General features: G+C 41.4%; 1 protein-coding gene across 1 annotated transcript; it reads right to left on the bottom strand.

The window, feature by feature from the left end:
• Positions 1 to 710: 710 nt before the first annotated feature.
• Positions 711 to 14,257, bottom strand: IL18RAP (interleukin 18 receptor accessory protein). Its single transcript, XM_052774146.1, has 10 exons — positions 14,128 to 14,257; positions 12,739 to 13,006; positions 12,462 to 12,636; positions 11,840 to 12,014; positions 9,501 to 9,569; positions 9,134 to 9,254; positions 7,244 to 7,398; positions 6,220 to 6,357; positions 2,236 to 2,406; positions 711 to 1,591 (listed from the first exon to the last, which is right to left on the bottom strand). Exons 1-10 carry the CDS (start codon positions 14,255 to 14,257, stop codon positions 1,218 to 1,220), a joined length of 1,776 nt encoding a protein of 591 aa, XP_052630106.1. The 3' UTR covers positions 711 to 1,217.
• Between the last annotated feature and the right edge of the window lie 7,584 nt (positions 14,258 to 21,841).

Below are 21,841 nucleotides of genomic sequence, written 5' to 3'. Positions count from 1 at the left end.
GCGCAGATGCAACTACAGCGTCAAAATTTTCTGTGGTACACCCAGTGATACCATTTGATGTTCTGTTTCTACATGAGGCATCATCTTCTGCTTCTGCCCCACAGCACCACCACCAGTCCTCCCACTGAAGGCTTTGAACCCAAAACAAAATTAGGTAGATAATGCTCAACCTGCTTGTAAGAGTTGTTCTCTTTTCAGTATAATTGTCCCATTAACAGCAGTATTTCTTGAAGTCCCTTTCCTACAAGGAATCTGGCAGATGAGCTATTTGATTAGCATTATAAAACAAGGACTTGTTAACTTGAAGGCCAAATGAAGTCAGCAGAACACCACATCAGTGGGTCTCCTACTCAGATTTTCTTAACACTAACCATTGCATTTCACTTACGTAGCTACAACCACACACACAGAGACTACGAGATGCCTTGCGACCAAGAGATACAAACCCTGGAGAGTTAGCAGCCAAAGGACTGCAAGGGAAAGACTTCAGAGTCCCTGGAAGTCTACTAGCTGTGACAACCAGGACTTTGATTTACAACTGCAACACACCCATAATAACCAACAGGTTCACTGGAACACACGAGTGACCAGCACCAGACAGGATCAGCAATGTGCAGATGTCTCCAAGTGTGAAATGTTTCACAGCTGGTAGGAATGCTTTCTCCCATTGCAGGAAGGATGGAGATGCCTGGGATCAGCCCTCACACAGTGCTCCTTTTCTCAACCTCTTCGGCATACCCAGTTATAGCAGTGTCCCATGGTGCTTCCTTGGTGCTCCCACAGGAGGAGATAACTTGTTTAAAGAGTTTGAATTTGTCCCACTAGACTGCACAGGAAAATTAAACTGCAAGCTTCCTCTGGAGTTCCCTTTTTTAATCTTTTCTACAAAAAAAGTATAAAAATATTCCAGGAGAAATACAATGCAAAGAACAAAACATTCACATGTATGTCTCAACATCACAGCAAAATAACATAATAAATATAATAAAAAAATAATAAAATAATAAGTTATGCAAGATAGCTCACATTTACTTGTGCACAGTGCCACTTAGTTTCACTGTGGGGTTGCAGCAGTGTCACACTGCAGTCCTCACTGTTTTGGAGTGAGCTATTGCTGACCGCAGTGACAGTCCACAGCAGTCAGCTGATGTAGAAAAGGTCTTTTACAATCACGTCACCATTCCTGACCCTGCTGTCATCCCTCTACGAAATTTCTGCTATCGATATACCAGGCTGAATAACCTTTGGAAAAAGCCCTTTAGGCTACAATTTCCCAACATCTTAGTAGTTTTCACTGGCATGTGGTAATGCATATATTTCCAGAACTTCTTGTTTGGAGCAGCAGAAATAGAAGTCTTCCAGGTAATGACTGGTAAAATCCGAAGAGCTTTCTTCACTACTGGAGGCAAAGTCTCTGGCTCTTGGAAAGCCTGGAACTTTATTAATACCAGCTTGATCCTTTTGTCTTCCAATGCACAGTTCACTGCTGCCTGCAGTTCAAAGATGCTTGGTCCACTGACGTAGGCTGGGCTCAAAATAATTATTGCTCGTCTGCTTTGTTTAATAGCTGTAACAACTTCATCTGTGTATGCTGGAGAAGAAATGGCAATTGTTACTGCATTCTATAATGGACTTTTTATCTTATCAGTTCCTTTATGAACAGCTAAAACCCAGAAATAAGGAAAGCCAAAAATAGGGATGCTGAGCAATCACATAACCCCTAGAAATGTGCTTGCTATCAGAGGGTACTGCTGCTGTTCTTATGCAGCCTGGAGGCCGCAACTTGCTGGTCAGGAGGTGGAGGGCACAGCTGAGACCTCAACACACTCTGTTGATACTCAGACAGGGTCTAAGAGACATTTGGACTTGTCTTTGTCTCTCTCAGGGACGGGTGCTGAAGGCTTTCTATTTACTGCAGGGGGCACTCACCAAAGTTGCTCAGAAAGTAACTACTGAAATATTTGGCATCTTCTTTTCAGGGAATGGAGTCTGCTTGCAAAGAAATTCTTGGACAAGAAGCTTTGTCTCAGCTTAGCAGCTCCCAGTGACCACACTCAAACATATGTATGCCTCAGGTGCAGGGGCCAGATACAAAGATCAAAACACAATGAGATTTGAGCAGACACTCCAGTACCAAAATACACCATTTGCTGATCTGGTGCATAAGGTTTTTTGGAAAATGAAAAACAATTTCATAAAGAACTGAAGATTTTCTACCATCCACGGGGACCTTACCTCCTCCTGGAAGAATATCTCTTTCAAGAATGCATAACTTGTATCCATATTTATTTTCCAGTATGTCTGGAAGAAGCTCCAGGGCAAATTTTTCCTCACTAATTAAAGTAGAGTCACTTTCAGAAGAGTCTAGTTTTGCATAGGACACAAATGCATCAAACTCTTTGCCATCTAAAATAAAAAAATAAATAAATAACACTGTATACATTAATAAGCCTGTCTGAAGCATTCAGCTTCTTCCTTAATGCTCAGTTTCCATTTATATCTATTTAAGCAGTCACAACACAAACCTAAAATTATCACCTGTTCATGAAGTACAGCCATCCAGTTACCCAAAGCCAACCCTTACTCCTTACTGTCTTGTAAATTTTGTAGACATAAACATCAAGCATTTTTTTGCGTTTCCACAGATATGTGAGAGTTTTCACCAGTGGAAGATCTGGTCACTTCCAGGCAAAATCCATATTGTAGGGAATGATTCCCAATCTTTTCCCTCATTTGCCCAAATGCTGATTCCAAAAATATTAATCAATGCACAACCTACTTTGAAAATATAGTGAATTTTAAAGGAACAATATTCTTAAATATTAGCTGCTTGCAAAAGATGCCCTATTTTCATACACTGTTATATTTGTATTCAGAGAGACTGGTGCAAGTAGCAAAGCCTAAGTCTGATCCAAATATCAGCTCAGATACTGAGTACTGACCAATTTCTGGACTTTGTTTCAATCTCATTAAAAGAATATGTTTGTGAGGTGCAGATGAAAAATATATAAAGAACTTTTCTCAGCTTTGAAACAGTCTGGTACCAATGACCTCAGTTAGGCCCATTCTTAACTACAAGGTAAAAGCAAATCTTATCTATTTTCTAAATAAAATTTTAACTATACTTGAGGGAAAAGGAAGGAAAACAAAAGGAATTACTGGTGAAAGCAAAAGGTGCAGTAGACTTGGGCCAGTTCCCCATATGTAGTTGCCATTTAAGGGCCCTAAGGTTGACGGGACTGCCAAATTTGATGTGGGAACTATTGGATACTCAAATCTTTCTTTTGGAATTACAGGACACCCTCAAGTAGCTCAGATGACATCAGACACCTATGTTCAATCAGCTGAGTTGTATCATATGTCAATACAGTTAAAGAAATTCCGCTGTTTAGCACAGGGTCCTACTGCAGGGTGCTGCTGCAGGGTGAGCTGAGCAGCTCTCCGGATTTCACCGTGTTGGCTACATCTTCACCGCGTGGGAACTGAGACACCTCCCTCCAGCACAGACACCTAAGTAATGGTGTTGAGCATCACCCCGTGCCTCAGTGTTAACCTCCTGATTTCTATCCCTAGAGGTAAGATGAGGATCACGAACCCGAGCGAGAGCCATCAGGTTCTAGAAGAGCCCATATGGATTCCAAGGAGCAAAGGAAACGCACATGGAAAACTAATGACATGCATGAACCGGGGTTGAACAGCTAGATTCAGAACCAGTGTGTAGCAGCAAGTATGTCAACAAACCAAAATATAGGCGTGCAGATCAGGTTTAGCGGCCAAGGATGTGACCAGACAACACGTGCTACGTTGCCGCTCCTCCCCGCTGCTCCCGGCCGCACGCTTCCACCACTTCCTTCTGCCGGTGCTGAAGCTCTTGGGGTAACAGAGGGAGCTAATTCACTTTGCTAGCTACTCACTGTCTTTTACTGAGTTATTTTTCTGCCCTGTCGAGCCAATTTAGGCCCACAAGAGTGAATCACCACCGGCAGGCATGCAGGACTAGTGTGGGAATTGAAGGTGGGGCAGCAGGTCACTACGTTGGTTTAGCTGAACTTCAATTCAGCTACACCCAGAATTGAAGCTCCTTTGAAAACAGTTTTTAAATGACAATAAATTGCACTACAAGCCAGATATTCCTCATTTCACCCACAGAGGTCACTGCAATCCTATTAGACAACGACCATTAATAAATATATCACCGTTTTCCTTTCTAGTATTACTATTACAATAGCAAGTTAAAACCACATACACAGTAAGCACCACTAGGATTTTTTTTTCCCCAGAATTGTACAGAAGGACCATTAGAACCTGAGGAGCTTTTGGCACAAACATTTAAGATGCCCAAAGGGTAGGAAATGAAGAATACCCAGGTTAAGCAAAGTGACTGCATACGTGATCTATAAATGTTAGTATCACAGCTTCTGCATTGTTTCTTTCCCCTTGTGGAAGCAGGCAAGATTTTTAAGAGGGGTGTCTGCATTGGCTAAGGAGGGTTAGAAAGGCATGAGAAAAAAGGTGACCTTACTGCTGTCTTCAACTACCAAATGGGAGGGTACGGAGATGATGGAGACAGATTCTTGTCTGAGGTGCACAGTGATAGGAGAAGCAGCAACAGACACAAGATGCAACAAGGAAAATTCTCATTACATGTTAGTGAAAAAGTTTGCACTGTGACAGTGGTCAAAAACTGGAGCATGTTGTCCAGAGAGGTTGTGGATTCTCTATCCTGACCTAAGTTGGCTCTGCTTTGAGTAGGGTATGGGATCAGATGACTCCCAGGGATCCCTTCCAACCTTGTGGGATTCTGCAATTCTCTGATTCTGTGCTAAGAGGAATGGGAGAGGAGAAATGATGGAAAGGAAGAAAAGACAAAATTAAGTCACAACTGCTGCTTTGCTGCTCTATGAGCAAGCCCTTTCAGACCTCAGGTGACTTGATATGCATCCACATGAAGTGAGAAGGACATAATCCTGCAGGTGAGAACACATTTTATGGCCAACCACCTTAGGCAGAAAACTCTCTGGGTAGGCACAGTTGGTCTGCATACACCATGCCCCGACGCTGCAAATGCTGCTTTGTGAGGTACATGAGAGTCAGGGAGTGGGACAGAGCCTGGAACCCAACGGTGTCTTCAACTTCAATGCACGAATCTTGGCAGGTCTGTCTCTGTCCTACTGACATACGTGGTGAGCTCTAAGGGGACTTTCCAAAGGTTCTCAAATCAATTTGGTACCAAACAGAGGGGAAATTTTGAGTGATTTCCCAAATTGCTTTTGCCAGCTGCCTTAGGGCTCACAAAAATACTTTCCAAAAGGGCAGTTAATTGTCTCATTGCTATGTATTTATAGATATCTAGACACAGTTATTTCACACTCACATATAATCTATATATACACACGCAAACACAAAAGCAGACTCAGACACCCATATCTCAAGCTGCATCAATGTTCAAGAATTTTTAGAAACATTTCCTTGGGCACATACTATCAGATTTCTTTCAACCCATGTGAGAAAATTATATGTTAACTTCATTGAAGTAGGCACAGTCATTTCTGATACATTTTTACACTGCCTACTATGTTGGAGGCCCATTTTAGCTGAGATGATGGGGCAATGCTACTATGGAGATTTGAAATATCAGAAGCTGATCACTCTGGTGTACATGTCAGGATGGTCAACACAATTTTTAGAAAGGAAATATGAGTGTTTCCAAAACCTACACTTCTCAGTTGGTGCCCTATATCATCTTATTTCTCTCCTTTGTTTATTCTTCTGAGAAATTATTTGGCTTCAAGTGAAAAATATAATAGACTCTGGAGTCTTTCACTTAGTTCTGCAAGGACATTTGATTCTTGTCCACAGGTTCCGTTGAACACTTTGGGAGAATGAGGTTAAAATGTTGGAGATGCTCTATTATTCCCTGCAAAGGGACTGCCAAAATTCAACTTCCTACTCTGATCTTCCAAGAGTAAATTAGGGATCTTGTAAAAGGCTAACTGTGACATTTCAGTTGGTGTTAGATATTTCCTCCACACTGCCTGGCTTTTTTTTCCATCTGAATCCACTGAGCATCTTGCTAGCTTTAACAGCCTTTGTATCAGCTCAAAGAGAACAGGGTCATTCAGAGAATTTAATTAAATGGTTAATTCACACTGGATTAACCCACATGGCAAAAGGCAGTAGAAAAACCGGAGAAAATAAAAATTATACAATGTTTCTTACCTCCTGTAGTTTCGTTGTGGACCAGATAACTTCGGTACATCAGCACTATTTCAATCCAGTGCTGGTAAATGAAGGCAGTGCACAAAAGGAATACAAAGAGAGTAGAAATGGCACTGCACAGTACATATAAAAGAAACACTGTAGAAAGAAAAGGGTCTATCATAACTCAGGCTTTCCAAAATAATGTTGACACTTAGATGAAAAACTCAGTCCTGAAATGGGGGCAAACCATCTCACAATCCTCATTCTTGCCCTGCTGGCAAACTTTAGGGAAGTCAGGAATTCATTTAGCTGCAAACCTTAACACAGAGTTTCAGTCTACCATCAGGGACCTTTTTTGAATGGTATCTCCTTTATGGTATGAAAAGCCAATCTGTGATGGAAGGCACAGAGAAAACGGCCTGCGGTACCCTCAGCAGGGCTGAAAGTAGTCATCGCTTGAGATGGAAAAGTCACATCAGAACACAGAGAGCTGCACACAGTGCCCTGCTGGAGACTTCCTGTGCCACTCCGATGATGAATCTCCACTGTGCGCTATGGTTCAACACTTTAATTTCCACACTGATTCTGGTTTTGGCCTTTGCTTGAAAGGCTGCCACATTATGCCAAGTTATGGTAACTTCTCAGAAACATGCATGTTAAGGACTGGGGAAACAAACAGAAATGTCCTATGAAAATCAAGGAACGCTATTGCTTTCAGCAGCTGCTCTGCTTCAGTTTAGTAGATTGCCTATTAATGTTCAGAGGTGCTACTGTCCCCTTCTTCCTCCCAGTTAGTTACTCTCTAGCTTCCACTTGGCCCACCTGCCTGCAGTAAGTCCCCAGATAGATACCCCCATCCTTCTCAGTAGTCCTCAGAATAATGTGCCTTTCTAGACATCTGACAAATCAAACTTTTCCCATCCAGCTTCAAGAAACCTCTGCAGCTGGCTAAAAAGCCCATGTCAACGGGGAATGAATTTGTAGCAATGAGTAAATCAAAATGTGTCTTCAAGGGCAAATAATCATCCATCAATAGTTTTACCTCTCTGCTTTCTTTTCAGCTGGATCACAGCAGTGGCATTCCCCACCGAATTCTCAGCAAAGCATGTGAAGTTGCTTCTGAGGTCCCTTTCGGTAACCTCTTTCAGTTTCGCAACATGAAGAAGTGTGTGCCCCTTTAAACCTTTTGAATAAATGCTAAAGAGAAAAAAAAAAAATGTATTTGCATGGTACCTTTGCTGTTCATTCACACGATCCCCAAATGTCTTAAATACAAAGAAAGAGGAGCTTGCAACTTCGTAACATTCAGCTTGAACGGTTAACAGCGATGCAATATTCTGGTTTGGAACTTCCGTTTGGTTTTTACGTTGTAAGAAAATACTAACATCAAAGGTCTGCAGACTGAAAGGTTTATTCTTAATTCATCAACTCAGCAAAATACTTAAGCACTTGCCCAGTTTTAAATATATAGCCCCCTTTGACTTCTGTAAGATTATTTGTGTTTTTCTAAGATGTAAGAAATTCCCCTGGGGGAAATGCAGGGAAATGAAACTTCAAAAAGGAGCCCTAATTGAGGACTAGCTGGGCAAAACGACTGAGCAGCACAGCCTCTTGCACAGGGGTAAAAAGCCCAAGGACAGGATAGGCAAACAGAGTAAGACAGACAGAAGGGACAGAAGTATAGGTAATGAAGAGGTAACAAGAGGAACCCCTTTGGGGCTGAGCGAGGGTTGTGGGGAACAGATCTGTGTGTGCAACCACTCGAGAAAACCCAGGGTTTCTGAGTCTCAGCATTTCTTTTTGAAAGCCACAAGTACAGGTGTCTCTGGGTGGTCCTGAAGGCACCTCACATCACGCCACCGCAAAATCATAGTCTACCATGGCCCTACCTCTGCTGACTCAAGATACGCAGGCATGAGCATGGGCAAGGATTCAACCTGTACTGAAAGTCTGTTGGGAATGATTTATTCATTTGGGGTTTTAAAAAATAAACAGAAACTGTATGCACGCAAAAAGCTAAACACTTTGTAAGAACATTAAAAGCTAAACATTGAAAAGCTAGGAAAATCCAATTTCCAACCTACCTCATGAGTGAGCGCGTGTGTGTGTGTGTGTGTGTGAGAGAGATATCATCATTTGTTATTTTTTTCCCATATGACTCCTGTTAAGAACTTGATTTAGCAGGGACAGGAGGGCTTTTGCTTCCCCCAATGTACAAAAAAGTTTTCCCATAAAGATGACTCAGGGCTGCGTAGTGAAAGACACACTTGCTTCTGTCGCCTCCACTATGTTTCTTGCCCGGGCTGGACACTGCATAAGTGAACGAGACAGGGAAGTACAGGAAGGAAAGGGAAGCACAGTGACTGTTTGGGTTGTCCCCAAGTCACAGGAAACCTTTCCCCCACACATTGCTTCTCTGCAGGGTCTGGTTAATTCTTGCCAGGGAAGACCCCTGAAATTCGGTGCTGCAAGTCCTCAGACTGATTCAATAAACACACACCAATGTCTGAGGCACCAAACTCCTTTCAATGTCCACACTACTGTTTTACTGATCTGTTTTTTTCCCCACTCGGAGACAGTTTCCCAAGACAGATTGTGTGAGTTGCTAGCAAGGCACAACAGAGGGAACACTTGAAAACAGCGGATGCAGGCACAGGCAGCCAAGCACCATTCATGTTGAAGCTGTCCATGAGCTAAAGCTTTAGTTAAGATCGCACAGAAAGTTTGAGTTCTTGACTTTATGGCCATCGATATGTGCTTCTGTACATGAAGCGCAGGTGCCTGTCACATGCTTATGGACATACACACTGATATGTTGAAGAACAGACCCTTCTGAGTTTCTTTCAGTAAAATGTATTCAGTAAAGCTGTTGTAGAAGGATTTTTAGAGTTGCTGACTGTAGTAATAATCAGACTACTGGGTTTTTTCTTACCTTGTTTCCTGATTCAATTTCTCACTTATATTTTCCTTGTTGTTTCTTTTCCATGTTACCCTCATCAGAGAAACTCTTTCAAACCCGAACTGTACACGGCATTCCAATTCAAGTGGCTTTCCTGGAACAAATTAGCACAGAAAAACAATGGAGGATATTTTTCTCTTAAATAGCCTGGGATCTGTATAATGCATGATGCTTTCTTTAATATCCACAAAGATATATACCAAGAAAAAACCTACTTTTTATCCAAAATTCTTATACTCCTAGAGAGCAAAGCTGTTTTGCTTTATCAAGACCTATCATCATCTATCAATACCTCATTTAAACATTTTCTTTTACTTTCAGATGAGGAATCGAAACTTACCAAGCTCTGCTTCAAGGATCACCACACCATTGGGATACAAGAAGTTTGGTGGATGGATAGTGTTTTTTTCTGCAATTAACAGGAATAGTGTTAATAACTCTAATGCTACCATCAGTGCAGAAGACCAGAGAAAATATCTTACAGTATTTTCTTTTTCAAATGTTAGGTGGAATTTAGACACCTAAGTCCAAGAGGATGATTTACAGTTGTTGAGGTGTCTGAGAGTGCATAGGTAGGGGAGTTTTGACCACAAAACTTACGTAGCTACATAGAAACCTCCTATCTCAGTTACTCTGAGGCATTGCCATCTTACATGAGTTGAGGAGCTCAGCGTCTACCCTACACTTAGGGTTATTTGGGATTCAGAAATTAGGGCCCCCCTTGCAAAACCCCCTGAAGGATGCAATCCTCGTACCAGTTCCCCACCAAGCCCCATTCCATGTCCAGTAAGCACACGTACAGCACACACACCTCATTCACAAGCACAGGTACTTGCATTAAAATAACCATGTATTTTTTCAAAGTAAAGGCTGCCAAAGGGCACAGATAATGACACCCACAGTTTGTACAATCTACTAAGCGATTACCCAGGCTCTGGAAAAACAGCCTGAAGGGGCTAAAACCCACAGCTCTGATATTCTAGGAAAGTCCCATACTGCAGGAAATGGTGCCACACAACACTTTTTTTTTTTTTTTTAAATGAAGCCACAGCAGAGAAATGTATGCAAGATTCAGGGGGAGTATATATGTATATGGCACCTTTCAAGTGTTTTTCTGACTGTGCTGTGAAGTGAGGAAAAAGAACTGAGAAGCACAGTGCGTTAGCTCAGGTGCAGCCAGATCAGAATAAAAGCAGAGCTAGTCCATGCCTGCTTGGAAAATATTGTGGGAATGTAGCCAGAGAGAAGAGTGAAAGAGCATCCGACATTGTAACCCAGCCCACAGAGGTCTCAAAAGTTGGTGAGATGTGGTTTCTAGGCCCTGTCCTGATGGAATGTATATATTTTTCCCATGACTCCTTAGTACCAAATGCATCAAACATCTGCAAAAAAGGGACCAGCTATTTCAGAGGAGTGCTGTCCTCACTAGGCCATAGAACCAGGTTGCCTCACCTGACATCTTTCTTTCGCTCCCTAAATCTTGTTCTCCCTTCTACAGAGTGGCCCACTTTCCACCAGAATGCTGAGAATAGGTCCTGTGCTGTTGTCACACAGAAACAGCTGTACTGGGTCCATCCAGCTCAGGATATAGAATACATGTAGCTATGCTTTCCTCTGGGACCTGTGATTGACTGGAGTGACTGGAGTGTCTGATGAGAGTGTCTTACAGCACTCAACCACAGATATCTGGAGAAAAGCATAACCACATCTCTCTTTTAGCAAACTAAACAGAGTCTCCCTCGTTCCTGATCCTGAGTTGCTAGCATGCTCCCTTGCACAGTGTTGATGTTGTCCAAGAACATTCTGCCAGGCAATATCTGGGCTTCACCTCGAGGACAGCAGAGAACAGTAAATATTATGGAAAAGGTCACCATGATTTGAAGGAGAATATAAGTCCATGCCATATCACTGTGCCATAGAGTTCTGGCCAGTTTTATTTAGTAATACATACAAAGCCTAAAAGAACAGGTCATGCAGGCAGTGATGCCTTCCCCCAAAATGGCACATGCAACAACAAAAGGATTGTTTGCTAGTTAGATTTCTCACAGGTCTCCTGTCTCCTCTGCTGTTAAAAAGTTACGTGGAAGATGGGCAGTGATCCCACCAATATCACCTTCTTCATCATTGTCAAGTGAAAAAAATTAAGGTCTCATCCATGCTACAAGGAACAATTTTTTATCTAACTCCTATTTTCACGCAAGCCTCTACTTCAGGGACAGAGATAGAATTGAGATACATTGGTTTTGTCCACATTTCCCATGCAGGATTAGCACTCCTTCCTCCTAGTATGTGAATATCTTCCTAACACTCCCCCTACAGTACATTGAGAACATTGGCACCAGTTGGAGTTTCATGAATTCTATTCCCAGATCAAGAGATCTAAATCCTTTTGTAGATTTGATCCCCACTGCTAGGAACTACAATAAATCCAAGACAGAATTAGGTCTTGAAAATGATGGCATTGTATGCTACACATTATTACTGAACACTGAAGGTTCTAGTCAATGTCCCAAGATGTCCTCAGAATACTTGAAAGAGGATTGTAATGATCAAGTATCTAATTCAGTTCATGGGTTTTTCAGAACAAGAGCCTGAACAAAAGACATAAATGAGGTAGGAAAGAATAGAGAAAACATACTTTACTTCAGGTATTTTATTCTGAGTTATTACTTTACTCACCAATGACTTCTACTGTTACTGCTGTTCTCATTGTCCACTTGGTAGTGTTGTCATACAGAGTGTAATCACACACATATATTCCAGCATCTCTGTCATAGGTTGGATTCAAGTAGATTTCATTAGGCTTAAGCTTTAGACTTTGTCTGCTTTTCCTATGTTTTATCTGATGACCATCCTAATGAAAAGAAAAGAGTATCAAGGAATTAGAAGTCCTCTTTTTGTTATTGTTGCTGTTATTAAATTATATTTGAAGATGTTTGGATAGGATTACCATGGCAGTAGGGCTAAGCCAAACTCTTTCCACTGAAGTCCAAAAAAAGATTTATTAGGAGTCTGAGGACATTTGTCAGTTATATTAAAATTACTTCAATTTCTTAGCTGAAGAGAAAGCATTTCTAGGCTTCTACTTCATGGAATAATATTTTGGGTGTGGCAAATTTCTTCAAAACTCTTACTTACAGACTTGATATATAGCAATTCAAGATTCTACTTTTGGGCTGAATTTCTCAGGCTGCATTATCTGCCAAAGAAGAGTTCAAGAACCTACGGCACATGAGCATTAACTAGACCTAAAGCTGTACCTCCACTGAGATTTTTGAATGCTCAGGACTGTGACTCTTACCTTGTACCATTTTACATCTGTCTTTTTTACATGGCTGTAGCATTTTGTCCCAGGACAGGTTATTGAATTCCCATTGGCAGCAAGAAGATATAGCATATTTGTGTCATAACCTGAACATTTTGCCACCTTCTTTGTTTGAACCTCCAAAACAATTTTGAGACATGGGATTTTTTCCCTGATTGATGCAGAAAAAAAAAGTTAAAACATTTAATACACAAAACAAAATAAAACAATTAATTCTTGTATAGAAATAGAAGCCTTTTGCTCCATTACATACCGTATCATGCAGATGTACACTCCGGAAGCATTGTCCCTTACTGGTTTAAACCAAAGTGCATCACCTTGGAGAGCAGGATTAGAGCTTCCCTTGATAGCCTTCAGTGGCTCTTTACCTTTCTGATGCCAGAACCATTCCACCTGATGTTGTTTTAGGAGTGAGTTGTTATAAATGTGGGTAGCATCTCTATCTGGTAAAGCACATTGTAAAACAAACTCCTCATCACTAATTGCACGATACCATATTTGAGGTTCGACATGGGAACATCCTGAAAAGCAGGACAATAAGATATCAGTACCACCTGAAAGAACACACAGTCATCATGTTTAAAAAAAATACTTGGGAGTACTACAAAAATACAATTTTACCTTTCTTTGTGTTAAATAATTTTTTATGTGACCGGATGCTGGGCTAACAGAGAATTGATTTCCTTAAACATGGAATTTGCCAGTGTTCTCAAAAGTTTATTCAAAGGTTTCCAAAAGTTTACTAGGCCTTTTTCAAAAGCCCAATGTTAAAATAGCTTAATATTTTTAGTGAACTGAAGATTTTCACATGGGTGCTAACCTGTTCAACCTCAGTTCTGTAGAAAAGCAGATGCAGCAATTCTAGCTCTCCTCATATTAACAGAGAAGGGACTGACCTAATCCTGAAGAAGCAGAGCCTGCTCACCACACTCCTTATTTAGGGTAAGAATGACAAACATTATTGTCTCACTGCTTTCAAATCTTTCCCCTCTTATGTATCAGGTTACTGTCACTAAAATTAAATTTTTGGATTCTGAAAGCTGTGGTCACCCATCCTAACCTCGAATTCTCTAAACGCTGACCGACCTTGCTGCGTAACCCCTCCTGCCAGTCAGGATGTGGTAACCCTTGAAAGTATGGCAGGATTTCACTTCAGCAGATGGGAAGGCATGATATCTTCGGTTCCTCACCTGCCCACCTGCGAACTCTTCACAGTTTCAGTTTCTCTCTGCGAACAGAATTGGACAAGCTCCTCCAGATAGATTGTGTGGGTGGAAGACTTTGATGTATCGGTCTCACCCTGCCTTTCTCTTCCTTCTCCCCTGCGACAGGCTCGGACCAGCTGCTGGAGACTTCAAGGAGTCACAGAAGCAATTCATTTGCTCCATTCGGTTCTCAGAAATTCTCCTTTACATTTGCCCTTTTATTTTTCATTAGCAAACTGAATTTTGAATCATATTTAGGGTAAACTGTATTACCAATCCTTAAAAAGCTTGCAGAAAGGCTAGAAACAGCTCTTTGCCTGACACAAGCATGAACAGGTACAGGAAAAACTCATGAAGGCATGGAAAAATGCAGATCCACTTTTCTCAGCTGTCACAAAGCACCACAAACACCAAAACTCACCAAAGCAGACTCTTACCTGGCAAGTAAATCTCTCTAACTTCTGCCCCGCTGACAAACAATGCTAGGATCCAGCACAAAGTGAGCATGATTTTCTTTATCAATTTTAGTTGATATTCTGAGACATTTTCTTTAATGTTTTTCTTCATCTTGCTTTCTGTAAAAGAGGAAAGCAGATTTTTTTTGTAAATAATATTACAATAAGATAGATAGGTAATTGTGTATTTTATTATGTAGTTCTATAAAACTTAGCAGACAGTATTTCCTAGATATTGTTCTTTTTAAAAATGGGGTTTGCAGCACTCTTCCTGCTCATGCTATTTAACACAAATGCAGGATAGATGATATTCAAGAATATGCAACAATCTCTTTAAATACATCTTGCGCAGAGTTGCTTACAGATAGATTTCCAAGTTATACCTACAGCAATGCAGAACTCCACATCTGGAGTGGAAATGCAGGTCCTTCAGCAGCTGTTGCTGTTAGAAGAGGAACCTGTCCTCTAAGACGAGAGATAAGATACCAAATAACAAAATCAGCCTTTAGCTAATAACAACTATCAGCAACAGACTGAGAAAGGCGTAACTGGCACCAAAATCCATGGAGCTCTGTTGCCTCCTGAAGGCCAACAGGCCCAGAGTGTGTAAACAGGATTCCTTTGGGATTAAACCAAATCTGAAGACGTGCTGCAGCTGCAAATGGCGTTGAGTCCGTGGGATTGGAGTAGAACTATGTAGAAGTAAAGACCTCAAAGCATGTACTGTGCGGGCACCAGGTCTTTGGTTCTAACTCTTTCACCCAAGAGACATGCTCCTATTGGGCTTTATTACCAGCTAAAATGGCCATACCCCAAGATGTATGTTAGGGTCAGCAGAGCAACCTAAAAACCCCCTTCTTCTCCTCCATGCCTTACCTGTGTGTGCAGCATCAGGCCTCACGTCTGCACCACGGTGCTGTGGGGCACTGCGTGAATGACCCTAGCAGAGACCTTCTGAGCAGGGTAACATCCACGCCACCATAAGGTGCCAGCTCCATGGTGTGCCATCTGTGAGCTGAGACCGGGAACACCCGGGGGATTTGGGAGCAGGTCCGCAAAGTGCTCAGCTGCACCCAGACCCCTATACTACAGCATCCTGTCCAAGGTGAAACCCCAAACCCTACTGTGTGAAGTGTTTTGCCTCTGCTACTAAGAGGTTTGATCTGTGTCCCACAGCCTTCTCAGCCACAGGGCTAGAGCGAAGGCAGGCTTCAAGCATGCCTACTCAACAGCCATGGCTTAATTAGGGTATTTAGTGAGAACATATCCAACGCCTGTGAGTGAAATGTCTGGAGTGCCCGATTCAGGATCTCAGTGAGTAAAGGCTGTGGGCTTTGCTGATGATCACATTGTGCAACGGAGACCTCAAGGAGCTTTTTTCTTTGCTCGTTTGGCCACAGAGTGACTCTGCATTTGCACAGCTACCAGAAAGGCACTGAGTCAGCCCAAGGGAAAAAAGAAAAGGTCGGGCAAAGGCTAGTCCCTTGTCTGTTGGCACCTCATGCAAATCAGACACAACTCATACACAGGCAGGAGGCAAGAGAGCAGCCAGTGCACACTGAGCTAGCAAGAGAGGTGAAGAGAACTCCCACTCTGCACTTTTTTGGGCAGCTATTCTGTGTAGAGAGGAGCACTTTAGTCACCATTCTCTTCAGCATGTCTCTATTCCTTGCAAGTGAACGGAATGATCTATTTTTACACTCAGAGGTCACATGGAGTAGGTTAACTCATTTGTGTTAACCCATCCTGGTGCTTTATTACAGACTGGCTGATGCGAACTGTCACCGCCCCATACATCTTTTAAAATCATCCTGAAACTCCAAGCCAATACCTATGTCTGACTAAAGAGACAGTTTCCTACCAGCACTGGGCAAAAGCCCTCCTAAACTTTAAGAAGACTGTCTTATCCACTGCAAAAGTATCAATGGATCCTGACTCTTGACTCTGGCTTTATGACAGTCGTAAAGACCTCTCTCAAGGCATTCATTAGGGCTGCATCTCTGTTAATACTGTATAAAACAAAGGATGATGTTTTGAGTTATGCCACCCAACAGCCCATGTGGCAAAGGCATACTGGTGCCAGTAGCAAGCAGGACCCATGGGCTTTGTGCGTGATTCAGTGCTGCAGTCCCTTGAGCTGATGTCACGGGCCACTGTCGTCAAAAGGGGAAGGTCTCATCTGCTTCTCCGTCCTCCCCACTCCCTTCTCCCTCGATCCAAGCAAACGGTGCAGCCCCTCTCCTGTGACAGCGCTGGTCCTTTCTGGTGACTCATTCAATCTGTTAAGCCATCAGAAGCTACCTGAGGAGTGCCTGAGCTGGCACAAGACAAGCAGTGGAAGCATTTACTTCCCAGCTGCCCGTTTGTCTGTAATCGGGGACAGGCAGGCTACGTGTAGTGAAACCACATCAAGTGACCGTTCACGAAGCATTTAATAACGCCAGTGATGTATAATCTCACTGCTCTTCAGTTACTGCTATGCTAACAACACCCTCTTCAAGCTCAAAATGTCACCACAAGTGGGGAAGAGGTGTGAAAGGCTCAGGTAATCAATGTTATAACTTTGGTTAGCAATCTATAATTTTCTGTTGTCTTTTGCTAGCCATGGAAAAATAAACCACTGCCAAGTTTTTTGCTAACTGATAACACTTTTATTAGAGAATCCCGGAAACTTTGCATTTTTATAGTGATTTAAAAGTATGGTAGCGTGTGAAATTAAGAAGTGTCATCTTGCAAGCGTGCTTGACAGGAAGAGAGAAATTCACAGTAGAAGCGGACAGCAATTACCAAAAGAGGGGGATACCTGAAACAGGATCATCTTAAACTGACCTTTCAGGTGTATTTGCACTGCAGGTGGACTCAAGGTGATTCAGTGACTCAATATAATCAGTGACTCATTTTATCTTGGTCAGTATCTGCCAGAAAAAGAAAGCACTCTACTCTGGGCAACGTATTATCAAGAGTCTCTCCGCCTTCTCCTGCCATGTACACACCCGTATTATCATATCCTTAGTCTAGGGATTTAGGATGCCATTTAATTGGAAAGTAACTTATATACAAAGGAAACTAATGTGGTCTTAACATACTTTCCTGTGGTAAAAAAATGTAAGAGAGAATAATAAGAACAGTATTATTTTGCCTATGTTTCAACTCCTAAATGACTCTCACAAGAAAACCATAAATCTCTATTTCATAGCATTTTGTGTGTATTTACATAAAATATAAGCAAAAGAAATCAAAATCAATTTCTTGAGAGCTGCACCAAGTTTCGTGATATCTCTGAAGTGTACTAAAGAGTGGCATGCTACAATCTTACAATCTACTATTCCAATTCTGATGAAAATCACTTCAGTGTCAGAGCTATCAATTCCTGTGTCTTTTATTGGACTTACATCAATGAAAAGGCAAACATAATCCGATTCTAGAAGTAAGATTAGTAATAATCACACAGGAGAAGAAAAAAGCCTCACCATACCTATAAAGAAAAAAAAAAACTAATGAAGCTATTTACTAAGACACTGCTGTTTTGTCTGACCAAGCAATTAAAAACAATTTACTTTAAAATGCACATTCAAAGACAATAAAAACAAAACTCACCTGTCAAGCAGATGGGGTAGGGAGGGCTAAAATCTGAAGCTAAAAGCTATAATTAAAAAAAAAAATTATCTGAAAATCTTACCTGCACATCCTACACTACATGATAAGAATTGTGGTTAGTTCTAGCTGTGCACTGTGTTGAGTCTGTTTCCTTTACAGGAATTTCCTCTACCTCACTGTCATCATCCCTTCCTTTCTCAGTTTAGTTGCATTAGGTTCAAAATTTCCGGGTTATTTTCTTGTAAAAAGAACAGGGGAAAAAACTTTGCCCCTAGTAAAAGATCAAAGCCTTTTGGGTTCTAAAATCTTTCATTTGCATTGTGTGCAAAAATGCGTTGGACTTTTCAGATTGCTTCAAAAGGAGGAAGAGTAAAAGTTAATTTCTTTTTTGCCCAAATGCTGCTACTAGGCGGTTCAAAAAAGTGTGTGATATCTGAAATCTACAAAAGAACCACACTTCTGCCCAATACTGAATAGTAATCACTGTAAGAGCTGGGTTCTTCTTACCCTTAGTCTCCTCAACTACCTTCCACACCCATTGCAAGTGGGCACTATTAGGGGGCTGTGGCACACTATTATTTTCTATCCGTGTCCTCCCAGTTAAGCCTTGTTGGTTACCCAAACGCAGCTTTGGCAGAAAGAGATAAGAGAAGCCCCGATGAATCTGAGCTATCTGTGACTTGCCCCTTGGACACGCTAGGCAGGCAGAGCACTTCAGCATATACAGTCCCCCACGGTCCAGCCCCTCTTCCAGGCCTCCTGTACGGATGCGAAACCCATAAAAGACAGGCTGCACAGTGACTCAGACTACATAAAAGCATCTGAGGGCACCTTGTCATCTGTTCAGACCCAAGTTCTCCCTATTTCAATAGAGGTTACATAAATATATAGGACCATCAGTTTGCACCAGACTTATTCCAGGCACAGTAGGACTTGTTTCTTCTTTTCTTGTGTGAAGTTCACTCTCTTTACTGCAGATTGGGTCAATTACTCTATTTCCACAACAAGAAGCTAAAAAAGGCTTTTTGCTGTACAACGGGGGATTTCATTGTTGCTTCTGTTTATATACACATTCTTTTATGCAATGACCAGTATTAATGTTTGATTCTGTTGGGTTCTGAGCATTTGGAGATACAAGGTTTGTATTCTCAGCTTCTACCACGTATTTAGCTCTCTGCTCTTTCCAGAACAGAGCCCACTGACAATCAAGCTTGGTGATTGTCTCCTAAAATATTTTCAGTGTTTTGGCCAAATACAAAATATATGTTTGGTTTATAATTTAGAAAAGGCTCTGATGTACCTCTTTACATTTCAGTATAAAGAGTTAAGCTTTTTGAAGGTGCCCTTTGTGACTAGAAAAAAAAAGCATTTTACTTTCCTCTTCCCTTGAAGGAATCATGGAGTGCAACACAGATAGCATCAAGCCCATGCTGCTTTCTAGCTGTTGCTCAGACTATCAGAAAGAGAAGATGGTTCTTTCCCAAAGACACATCTTACAGACACAAAATGTACTTCATTCATTTTAAGTACCAATTGTTGTACTCTCCAAGAAATAGCTTTATTACATTCAAAAAATTAAGAAGAGCAGATCTTAGACGCACCAGTCACATAGAGTTTTGAAAGCCGTGCTGCCAGAAGACTGAATGGTATGTCATACTGGTTATCGCACTGGATGAAAATCTTGTCAAATAGTACCAAATATTTGGCTGACCCTCTGCTCCAACTCACCCCTTCCTCTTTTGTAAAAGTAATGTATACGCTAAAAAAGCAGCCTCACACACCTGTACTTCCCAGGTTCATATTTATCCTTTGCTGCTAGAGCAAGTTTATAAAGAAGAGAGAGGGTAAACGACAGCTCCACAATAGCCTCCCCTCACTCACTTACCCTCCCACTCACACATTTAGCATATTTTATGCTACAGCTTCACGAAACTGTGCCTCCCCACCCCTGTGAAAAGTCAAGGTGGGGGTCCATATCTTACCTTGCCCATCTCACTTTTGCTCAAGCATTTTGCCAGCCAAGAAGCAGGGGGAAAAATGCACTGTCTCAGTGTGTATACAGTGTAGTCTTATAGTGCTGAGAGGATTACGTCTCTTTAGTATTCTGGTACTATTCTGGCTTGACACATTACATATCACCTCCTCCTCTGCCCAGCTATTGTTAACACCAAGTGGGTAAGAAATTTTCCGCTCCGATTATCTTCTACACTGAGTCAGTGGTGTTGGTTCTGCTGTCACGGGAGGTGTCTGAACAATAGCTAAACATGAACCTGCATCCATTTTGTACTAGGTTATACAGTGGTGAAATGGCATACAGTCAAGGGGAGCTTCTGGAGCAGTGGCGTAACTCACCTATTACTCCTCTGTGAAATAATGGAAGGTAGTGTTATTTAGTACAAATTTGCTGCACTACAGTGCTTTCTGCCTTGGGCATCAGTGTGAAATATGGCTAGTGCCACAGAAGTACTCTGGAGGTACTAATAACTGAATAGATCACTTGCCAACAGAGAAAGGGAAAAGCAAATATTCACAACCCAGGCCTTTAAAATCTTTTCACTCTCACAGTCCTTAGCAGTTAATTAGAAAAAATTGTCTAGCAGCTCAAAATCCACGGCAATCCCTTCTTATTTTCCTTGATAGTCAAGCCTGCTTAGTGCAAGCCAAGAAACTTAAGACTGACAGAGATGACCATTGCCGTATTATGGGTTTTCTTTCATAAACTTGCTGTGCTCCAGCACAAAAGTAGGTCAGAGCAGTTTCCCCATTACTCCCATAGGAGACCTTACCGTTCTAATGGCTTTAACACCCATCATAAATTTATTCATGGCCAAGTGTCCTTGTGTGAATACTGTTCCTTAGCTTAAAAAGCTCTTCTTCTTAGTGCTTTTTCTTTTCCTATATGCATTTGTTGACAATGGTCTTATTCCTTTCCCTGTTCATTATACCAGCCTAAACAATTTAAACTCTTCTAGGATCCCTTCACACAATTCTCTTGGTGATCCTCATGGCTCTGCCTTGCATGTCTCAAGGTCTCACTTCAGGGGCAGCACTTCGCTGGTATATTGTTTGACTTCCCTTCATCATGCTGGCAGCTGGCAACAATCCTGAGGTTCTTACAAGTTTTCATTTCCAAAGTATGAGTTCCTTCCTTGTAGCTCAATTTTTGCTGCTAGTCCCCAAAGGCAGTATCTTCCTTAAGTACTACATAAATAAATGTTTAATATACTACATATTAAGCCACGATACACAGATAGAGATGTGGCTATCACAGCTGAGCTGAATATTTAGGCTTGAGTCTCCCAACTGAATGCCTGAATTCAGAAATGAGGTGTACCCCATAATGAGTCCCTCAAGAGATCTCTTTGCTAGGGATATTCATATTACTCCTAGTAACTACTGACAGCTCTTCACGAACAGACACAGTCACTTCTGAATTTGCCCAATTGTTTCTAAAATGTCAGATTGGTACAGCATTACAAATAGTTTTGGAACCTCTTATGGAACAGCATTCCTTCACCATAGTCAAAAAACCTCAAACAGCTACAATTTTTTGGCAATGCATAGTAAACAGTTTTGTAACCACATACTGAAATGAAGTCTCCAGTACATGACTGAAATTGGCTTAACTACGGTAGTGGTCAAAAGAATTAGAGCAGTAAGCCATGAATCTATTTGATTATCTTTCAGAAATACCTTAAGCCATCAATGTACTGAACTCTTATTATTTTTTGTATTTGATAGGTAATAAGCAACAAAGATCTTACACTGGACTGTAGTATATCTTGCTGATGTACATACTATCTCTCACCAATAGAGGCCAGATGGAACAATGCAATATAAAAGACAAATCCCTGTGATGAGTTGTTTATCTATTTAGCTGACAATGAAACTAAAAAATGAGACTATTGTGGTCTATCTGCAGCTGCTTTCTCTGAAGTTCAGGAAATTTGGATTGTTGAACCACAGGAAGCTGTCATGAGTTGATCAAAACTGGAATAGATTCTTGTGGAGCCTTTTTTCCATTTTGTATTTTACGTAACTTGTGGCTATTGCAGAAAGCTTGGCAACTACTGTTTCACTCGGGCACTTTATCTAATTA

The sequence above is a fragment of the Harpia harpyja genome, chromosome 22 (genome assembly GCF_026419915.1).
Source record: "Harpia harpyja isolate bHarHar1 chromosome 22, bHarHar1 primary haplotype, whole genome shotgun sequence".
Classification (NCBI taxonomy): Eukaryota; Metazoa; Chordata; class Aves; order Accipitriformes; family Accipitridae; genus Harpia; species Harpia harpyja.
Note: the sequence above shows the minus strand (reverse complement) of the source record. Positions and strands in the feature narration are given on the sequence as shown.

Bases quoted from the DNA above. Each gene is read 5' to 3' on its own strand.
- IL18RAP (XM_052774146.1), bottom strand. From the start codon at position 14,257: ATGAAGAAAAACATTAAAGAAAATGTCTCAGAATATCAACTAAAATTG. The intron at 7,399-9,133 runs GTAAGAAAAAAC...TTTTCTCTTTAG, and splicing joins AAATTGAATCAGGAAACAAG to CATTTATTCAAAAGGTTTAA. The intron at 6,358-7,243 runs GTAAAACTATTG...TTCTTTCTACAG, and splicing joins GCTGAAAAGAAAGCAGAGAG to TGTTTCTTTTATATGTACTG.